Below are 9,835 nucleotides of genomic sequence, written 5' to 3' on the forward strand. Positions count from 1 at the left end.
CATTTGATTTTGCTTGCTGCTCTCAATGTGGCAGTTGCTGCCCTAGCTGTTCAGCACAGCGTCAGCCCAGGTGCCTGTCAGCAATCAGGAGCCTCTACTGACAACATTTTTGCTCCAGTGTGGGCAGGTGAGCAGAAGAGCAGAACAGCCAGTGGGGTGTTTTTGACCCCCAAGAAGTCAATGATGAATTTTAGTATAATGGTAAAATAAGCTCATACCCTATCCACCTTTCTTCTGTGATAAGATAATCTAAGGTACGTGTATATTGTGTACAAAGGTGACTGGAGGAAAAATAATTTTCACAGTGGCAGAAGAAACAGCAACCAGGGTAGATAGTAGAAACCCCGTGAGCCACTGAAGTCAGTTTCTGTAATTGCATTGTGAGCAGAAAGGCACTTTATTGAGAAAATTATTTCAAATGATTAAGCTGTTATAGACTCTCTTAAGTGGAGTTGTTGTTCCCATGTTTGATATCCACAAGTATGCTTGTTGTTAGGTTTTCTCCATGTATTGTTGCATGACAACATACATCAGAGAGTACATTGTTCCCCTTACCCAGTAATCAGTAAGTCTGCCCTGAAAATGACACACCAGTAAGAGGAAGAATAAGGGAGATAATGTGAAACTACAAGTAACTCTGAAAGGAGCATAAAGAGCAAGTAACCCAAGTGATTGAGTCAGGTATTTGACCCTTTCATGGAATATTCTCAGTGGAGTATTTTTAAAATGACAGCATTATACAGTGAGTCTACTGAATAAGAGAGTGTTGTATAACTAAATCTTGTTACACTTCTGCACAGCTTGGAAAGCAATTGATTTAAAGTTGATAAATTGTTCTATCATGTAGATATTGTATTACATGCTTATTATGCACAAGAAAGGGCAGAATCATAGAGCAGAGAACAGCTCAAGCTGTAACAAGATTCAGTAAATGAGAGTAGACAGTAGTGTAGCTGTAAAATAGCTTTGCCTAGAGGACCACAGACATTTATTTTCATAACAAAACATTAATTCTTCAGCTGCATCTCTGGCTTTGTAAAATGAAGAATACTGAAGAAGCTAAATCTTTTCCTCACCTATTTATTGCCATGAACTTTGTACTCTAGTTATCCTACTAAGAGTAAAAAGAAAAGGAGAGTGAACGTACTCTGTCAGTTAAGGTAGACTAATTCTATCACTCAATATTTATTTGAAGGCAGAAAATTATTTTAAAACACTGTAAAATGTCTTTTTTCCAAAACTAATTGTTGATGCTTCTGTTCAAATGCCAGGGCCTGTACGCTGTGGGGAACTTCTTACCAAGTGACGAGAATGTGTTTCATCCAAATTTTCACAGAGAACCTCTAAGGTCTTTGACAGACCTCAGTCAGGATGCCAACAGAATCCTGCCAGGTAAAAATGGTAGCAGCAGTGATGGCATTGTCTCTCACCGTACAGAAAGTATCCTGAATAGAAACCACAGAGATTCAGGGTCGCTGACCAATATTAAGAGAGCAAATGCTGATGTAGAAATAATAACACCACGAAGCCCAATGGGAAAGGAAAATATGGTTACTTTCAGCAACACTTTGCCTAGAGTCAACACACCATCCTTGGAAGATCCAGCAAGACGAAATGCAACAATACACGCGTCAATGGATTCTGCCCGTTCCAAGCAGCTGCTTTCCCAGTGGAAGAACAAGAATGAAAGTCGAAAGTTGTCACTGCAAGTAATAGAGACTGAGTCGGGCCAGTCACCACCAAGGGCTATAGAAATGAGGTCAAGTTCAGAACCCTCCAGAGTGGGCGTAAATGGTGATCATCATGGCCCAACGAGCCAATACCTGAAAATTCAACCTGGCAGCGTACCAGGTTGTAACAACTCGGGTCTTTCTGGTGGGCCAAGGGTCTCTATTCAGTCACGTCCTGGCTCATCCCAGCTAGTGCATATTCCTGAAGAAACTCAAGAGAACGTGAACACATCACCCAAAAGTAGTTCAGCTAGAGCTAAATGGCTGAAAGCTGCTGAGAAGAGTGTTGCATGTAGAAGCAATAGCCAGCCAAGAATCATGCAAGTAATAGCCATGTCTAAGCAGCAAGGAGTGCTTCAGGGAAGTCCAAAGGGCTCAGAGGGAAGCACAGTCACCTGTACAGGAGCCATCAGATATAAAACCTTGACAGACCATGAGCCAAGCAGCATTGTTAGAGTCGAGGCCCATCCAGAAAATAACAGACCTGTAATTCAGATGCCATCAGAAGGTGAAGGAAGTGGGTCGTGGAAATGGAAAGGTCCTGAAAAAGTCACCCTTCGTCAGACATATGAGCTAAATGATCTTAACAGAGACTCTGAGAGCTGTGACTCCTTAAAAGACAGTTATGGTTCAGGTGACAGGAAAAGGAGCAACATAGATAACACCGAGCATCACCATCATGGAATCACTACAATAAGAGTCACACCAGTGGAGGGAAGTGAGATTGGCTCAGAGACTCTATCCATTTCTTCTAGCCGGGACTCAACACTTCGAAGAAAAGGTAACATCATTTTAATCCCTGAGAGAGGCAGCAGTCCAGAGAACACCAGAAACATCTTCTATAAAGGCACATCCCCCACACGAGCATACAAGGAATGAGGAGACATATCAGATGGTCCATACCACCACAAAGTAAACACATCTTCACACAGGTTCTGCTCTCTTTATTTTGAGCTGATATTTATCTTCGATGTGCCAAATTATTGACCAGCAGCCCAACTGTTGTTAAACTCTGCTGATGTTCAATGTGCATGAGCCTGTGGAAAGCATGTGGTGGGGGGAAAAGCACAATGCCAGAACCTAACTAATGTGAAACATTTTCATACGACTTGTTTCTTCAGACTCAAAACGTTTATCTGAGAGTAATGATGTCAATCAAAACAATGGTCTTGAACACAGACACTTTACTTTCTGAATGTGCCAACTTTTTATTTTATTTATATTTGTGTCCAAAATCGACTTATTTTTTTCACAGCAAAGGCTGTATCAGTGATATATATTCACCTTTGCAGAATTTGCACCAAATCTTTAATACAGGATGGTGCTGATGATAACTTTACATGTTTTGAAAAATCGCATACTTAGTAGACTCTACAAACACATGACATTTTGATGTGCAGTTACTTTAAAAGTAATATTGCTAATACTATGATGACGCTGGCTGCATTCATTTAGCGTAGGAAATATTTACAGCTTTGTTATAGTGGATTTATCACATTCGAAGATTGCAAAGGTTTTGTGTAGTTCTTTAAGATGTCTACTGCAACAAAAAATGTGTGGGTGACATTCCATTAGAATGGAATAACTATCTATTTTGAATAGTTTTGCTGCTACTGCTCAACTTTTGTTTAAGAACAGGTGCTACTAATGAAGAGGCTGCTTCTTAGTGGGCTAACTTGTAGAATTGTTTTAAATTATGTTTTTAAGGGGTCTTTTAAAGTGCTACAAGTAATTCAGATTTTACATTTTTAAACTTCATATTCTGTCCTTCAGCAACCCTTCCGTTTTTCCGTTAGGTTTTAACCATATAATGTGGGACACCAATAACTGCAAGATGTGGAAAAGTGAAAGGTGGGCCATGAGTAAATAAAACCAACCATTTTCCTGACCAACTTCAAAGGAGACAGCAATTGATATCATAGCTCACACTTAGAAGCAGTCATTCACCTCACTTTCTTAGTATGCCACAAGAACAATCACAAGTTTCACCCCATTATTTAGGGGATTTTTGCTTCGCTTTAAAAATGGAATGCCTTGGTATTGCAGAATCACTGAATGAGTGTTGCATTGTGCCACTACTACTGTTCACCTCCCTTGAGACACCCTCCAGAGCCTTCTTAAGCGTTCTATTTTTTCCCCACCACTGCCACTTAAGAGTATGGAGGATCTCTGCACCTGAGAGAACACGGATTATTTTAGTAAATTGAGCTTTGAATATAACAAAGAACTTGCCTGCTAAAAATGTCCATTGCCAAAAACTGTTGAAAGGATAAGCTCTGAAAGGAATAAGCATAGCGTGTCCTGGGCATGCTGGAAGAAATGCCTCATTGCATTTGACTCTAACTTAAAGAACTTAAACCATGAAGGAAGCTGGGCACAGTGATCACACAGTGCAGCTTCTCGTTCTCTCCTATGTTATTTCCACCTGAAAGAGAACTCTCAGACACTTCCCAGCTCCCCTGCTGGGAGGGGGAGGGAATGTCTTGGCAGTCCCCTTACTGAATAAGTAGTAGCAAGTCAGGTCTTTTCTCTGGCTTCCTAACAGTAGTATTTTTCTCTAAGTCCTCATTTAGGATATCAGAGAGCCAGATACATCCTACATAGTCAGAACCTGTCTACAGACCCTACCCCACAGAACTCTGAGGAAAAGCCCACCCTTACCCCAGCCAAGTAGGAGGTAGAAGGAGGAATCATCCTATCCCAAGAAGATAAATAGCACAACACACACAGACCAAAAAACCAAATCAAACAAACAACCAAAAAACACACCAAACCACACACAAAAAAACCCTCAACACCAAAACAAAATCCAAAACCCAACCCCAGTCCTAAGGAATTTCAAAAATATGAGGTTGCTAATCTGTGCAGAAGGGATTCAGAGTCAATGGAAAGCTTTATATACCTTCCCAGTTATGCTGATGTTCCCAGGCTTAGCTGAGTGCTGCCAACCAACCCTGTCAAGCAATGCTTCCCGCACCTGGCCATCACCCAGTGCTGTGGAAAAGTGTTGGTCCTTAGGGAAATTACCTCACTTTTCCTTCTAGTAATAGAAGACGACCGCATCCCACATTTGATGATTACGAGGATGTACTCTGCGAAATACGTGTAAGAAGCTAACCAGTAGGGTTTCAGCATATTGTGTGTGATAAAGTCACAGTATGTTGAAGACACATTTTAAGGCACATTAGCTGAGGAGAATAATCATAGATGCCGGGAAAACAAGAGTAATTTTTTAGAAATACATTCTCAAACTCTAGTATTTACAAGTCGGGTTTTGGTTTTTTTTCTTTTTAAAAGGATGAATCTTTAGTCCTTGATATTTAATATCAAATTTTGTACAAGATTCCTAGAAATTACAAACACTTGGACTGTCCTGAACAAAACCCTATGAATTTAGTTTAGTGTAGGTACAGGATAAAGCAGGTAGGATTAGCTTTAAAGGAATGGGTAAGACACAATCACTCTTGGCCTATCAATGCAGGGAAATAAGATGCAATCGTTTGTTAGTTTGTAAGTGCAGGGGAAGAACATAAGTAGATGAACCTGGAAATAATGGAAAATTGAAGTGGAGAATAATGGCAATAAAGCAAAGATTAGAAAATGTTCCCTCTGGCAATTTGGCTGTTTTGGAAACAGCAGGATTCCTGGTGGGAGTGTTTGTTCTTTATTCCTTGGTTTTAGTCAGATATATATCGGCATATGTGTTGCTTTTATTACTCTAAAATTTGCTGCGCTATTTCAAGTGCAGTATGATATTTTTCCTAAGGTTTCCTATTTCTTAACAAAAGATTTTAAAGCTCTTGTGTAATCATTGAAATTGTGTTCTTTACATAAATATTGATATATTCTTTTTTACTCAAAGTGCCAAAGGCTACTGTTTTTAATAATGGCTTATCAAATTATATTGCATTAGAGAGCAGAAATGTAATAATATATACATTGGAACTCAGACCTCTGCATGTATATTTGATAAGGAGCCTTTTGTAAAATTACTCTTTGTTTACATTCCACTGATACCTTAATTTAAAATTAATCAAATAAATTGACAGGTCACATCTTCTTAGTGTTCTGATTTTCTTACTTGCTAACAGGCACGAATTTCTTTGTTAGGCTGTGCTTTACGGAGAAAAGAAAATATTCAAAAATAAAATATGTTTTTAAATGAGAATTCTCTATATAAAGTATTGTGTTTATTAAAATGTTATGCAATGTTTTCAAATGAAAAAGAATTTGTAAATTGCTATAAATGTATTTTGTTAAATAAGTACAGACAATGCTACTGTGTGAGTTTATTGTGCTAACATCATGAAAATAAAGATAAAATTCCTCATTCATGTTCAGTCATCTCTGCGGTGAAGCAAAGTCTCATTCCCCCCTCAAAAGTATTCTTCAATATTAGGTATCTCATGACACATAAAAGCGGTCATCAGTGGGAAACCTCAAAACCTTGCATAGTTTTAGAGGGGAGCAATGTCCAAACAAGCTTGTCTCTGAGCAAAACCATTTTACAAAAAAAAGAAAGCAAACTGGAAACTTAAGGCCATGTGAGGAAACATCTGCTAAATCATTCTGTGGGACCAGCTGCCTTGCTAAGCCTCTAGTGCCTCTAAACCAGCTTGCTGGTGTTGGGCAGAGCTGCTGGACATGGTGAGGCCCACCTTGGGTTTGCGGCTGAGAACAGAGGGGATGTCAGGAGCCAACCTGAGAGCAAGGTCTCTCCTCAGGGTTGCAGGAGTTGTCAGGTAACATGCATGCTTTGCTGGCAACAGTGAAAAACATTATGCCTAGCAGGATGCTGTCAAAACCATTGTCTTACCTAGAAGCCTCACAAGGTATATAACAGCAAAGACTGTCTCCAAGTCTGTCTTGAAACACCCTGAAACAGGGCAACAGCAGCAGCCCTTGGGCAAAAGACAATCGGAAAACAGTATGTTGTCTCTCAGAGAAAGGGAAGTGTACGTGCGGGTGAGTACTTGTCCATCTGTGGTGGCTGAAGGAGCTCTCTGCTTCCACCTGGGGCTGGAGAATGTCCTGACCACGCGGCACTTTCAGGAGAGGCCTCTGCTTTGTGTGGCAGGAGATGCTGGTGTAGCAGCCCATTATCTGCCACAGCAAACAACTGCCTTCTACGAGGCTGTGTGAAGCATGAGGGCTGGTGACCAAAATTATGGTGTCCCACTCTCCAGGACATATATTGGTAACCTGGGAAAGCTACTGACAGCGATGGCCCAGGCATGGCTCAGAGGGAACCTGGGAAGGAGTGCAAGAGAGTAAACCAGATCCTGCTGGGGTAGCACTGCTGAATACTGACATCTAATACAAATCTGATGAGTTCTCCTGTGGGAATGGCCCCTTCCATGGACTACAAAGGACCTAGACAAATAGTTCAAACATTTTTAAAGGCACAGTTCAAACATCTGAAGTTAGGCTAAAAATGAAGACTCCCTCTGAAGGGTACCTTTGATGTAGAGTATATTATAAAACTTGATTTAAGATGAGAAATTACCTCTACTGACAAATCTTGTCTTACTCTCTTAGAGCATTCTGGCTACAGCAACACTGCCACTAAATTAAGAGAGCTCACTGTGAACCAGATTGATGACTGTATCTAATCATGCTGAGGAGTTTTCAAAGGTATGAGTGATTAAACTGAAACTTAAATCTATTTTGTGCTGGATTTTAAAAGAGCTTCAGAGGCCTTGATATAAGCCGCCCATATAAGACAAGATTGTACTGTAATCAGTTTGGTGCAGATTTATAAAGACCTTCTCTATGACAGATCAGTGCACAGCTAATTCAGCAGAAGGCACTGCAGCCCTGGTTCTTAAAATCATTAATAAAATCTCTTTGAAAACCAACGCATCAAGTATTGTGGACAAAATTAACATGTGTCTCCATACTGCACATTCAAAATGAAAGTAAGGGAACTCCAGCTGCATACACGTGCACACATAACAGAGGCTTAATATGTTCAAACCAGGCTTTAGAAGGAAAAACTAAACAGATAATTTGAATCAAGCAACTTGCAACAAGGCTGCAAATAGTCTCTGAAATTTTTCTGCTTCACCTGCAGTAATCTCTTCAGGCATTCCAAAAAATTTGGAATGATTTGGAGTGATTTGCCATAACGGATAATTCAAAACTTGCACATTCCATGGCTTTAGCTGCATAGTTCTGTTAAAGAAAAGCTAGGATGAGAAGTTGTCCAGAACTCAAGCAAGTCTGCTCAGACCTAGAAAGCATCTCTTATGTTTGAGAAAATAAAGAAAAAAGAACTTTTTTTTTCTTTTCTTTTTTTCCCATTTTTTTCCTCCCATAAAAATCTCCCTACCTTCAAAGGCCGACTGGCATTCAGCTTTTTCCAACTGTATTACTTTTCCAGCAATTCTCAGAGATAAATAAGAGTCATGGGGATTTTTGGATCTCTCAAGTCTGTACAGTTACTAAATGATGCATAAAGGAAAGCTCTGCTCTCTCACCAAATCATTCAGAGACGACTGGAGCATACCTGGATGTGATGTGACCAATAGAATTTGATTCCTTTCCTATTTCTATTCATGCTTAAAACTGAGCTTGTCGATTATAATGTCTGTTCCTACACTGTACTGGGGCCAGAAAGCTAACTCTGTCAAAAAAATAACACCACACCACTGGGAGCAATAGCTTTTGCTCATTTTTACTTGTAAAGTATGTGACAACATAAGCAATGCTTTGTAAACCATATGAATTTTCCCCAAGATTAAGCAGACTAAGACTAAGACACTTCTTCCAGTGCTTTCATTTTTAATGACCTTTAAAAAAGAATCCTCTTTTCAGTAACATTTTTTGTGATACAAGTAGAAGAATTCAGACACAAGTTAGCAAAAATGAAAAAAATATAACTTGGCCAATGAAAAAGCATATGTTAAGAGAAGTTTCTAACAATGAGGGAGAAAGTTTAAGGTGCTTTCCACCAAAATGGAAGAACAAGCAGCATTTAACAAAGCACAAAATCATCATTTGTAGCTTTGTACATGATCTTTATCAAGCAGAGCAGGCAGATAATTAGTAAAACGAGTGCTTTCTTAATCCTTCTTCAATTATTCATCAAATAACTGAAGATTAGGTCACTGTAAAACAATTAATTTCCTCCATAGTTAAGATAGAAAATATGCTTAGTTTACAAAGCCCCTCGAGCTCTTGTCATTGGGAGGGGGCAGGGGAGAAACCAGAGGAACAGATGAGATCCTATTTTAATCTATGAAGTGGTACAAAAGCTACATTAATACTTTATGAGATTCAAGATTAAAAATTTGGGAAATTACAGCTAGGAAGAAGCATAGCTAGTTCAATACTGGACATGGAACTAACACAACTAAAATACTTCAGAACTCCTGAGAGGAGCATGTTGTCAGGTCAAACTCAAGTGGTCAGGTGAATTTTTAGGAAGGATGGCAAGTTGTGTGCCACTAAGCAGTGTTAGACTGTATAAATGGTCTGGTGTTATAAAGAAAAACCTCTAGACACATGTGGCAAGAGATCTGCTGCCATAGAAACAAATCTAACTTGCTTTGTTCAGTAAGAATTTAAAATCTGAAACTGTTACATGATGATCAACTGTTACATATAATACACTATAGCTGCGCAGACTTGGCATACGTCCTAACAGGATTTAATAACTAGTGGAAACTAGGGATGAAAACCCCTAAAAATTAAGGATTAAATACCATTCAGAAGTTTTAATCTGATGTCCAGAGTGCTTTGCAGCCCTAGAAAAGTTTTAAAAATCTATAGTGCCTGATCCTTCAGTTCTTTTCCAGACAGTACCTCTATAGCAGTTACAGGGTGCTTTACTTGGGCAGTTTTTGTACATATTTCCCAGAAAATGAAGTTCAAATTCTGCACTTCTAATGCAAGACCATCTCTCTGACTTCAATCAATGGTGCTCCCTTGAACATAAGGAATCCAACCGCCAGAAGCATACACTACAACGCTGCACATCTCATCTTCTATTACAACCAGTCTTGTACCAGTCTTGTAAAGATTTACCAGCCTGTTTCACCTGAAGTGCAACTGCTTTATGTGGAATCAATGAACTATTTAGACAAATAAAAATAAGCCACTGT

The 9,835-nt window shown here is 39.3% G+C and overlaps 1 protein-coding gene across 1 annotated transcript in view; it reads left to right on the forward strand.

Annotated features, from left to right (window-relative positions):
* Positions 1–2,614, forward strand: part of LOC104274933 (lipid phosphate phosphatase-related protein type 4) — a 15,794-nt gene extending 13,180 nt beyond the window's left edge. Inside the window, exon 6 of the mRNA XM_009870725.1 lies at positions 1,272–2,614. Coding sequence (XP_009869027.1) covers positions 1,272–2,609 — 1,338 coding nt within the window. The 3' untranslated portion in view covers positions 2,610–2,614. The remainder of the gene's footprint in view (positions 1–1,271) is intronic.
* The last annotated feature ends 7,221 nt before the right edge of the window (positions 2,615–9,835 follow it).

The sequence above is a fragment of the Apaloderma vittatum genome, unplaced genomic scaffold, assembly GCF_000703405.1.
Source record: "Apaloderma vittatum isolate BGI_N311 unplaced genomic scaffold, ASM70340v1 scaffold42965, whole genome shotgun sequence".
Classification (NCBI taxonomy): Eukaryota; Metazoa; Chordata; class Aves; order Trogoniformes; family Trogonidae; genus Apaloderma; species Apaloderma vittatum.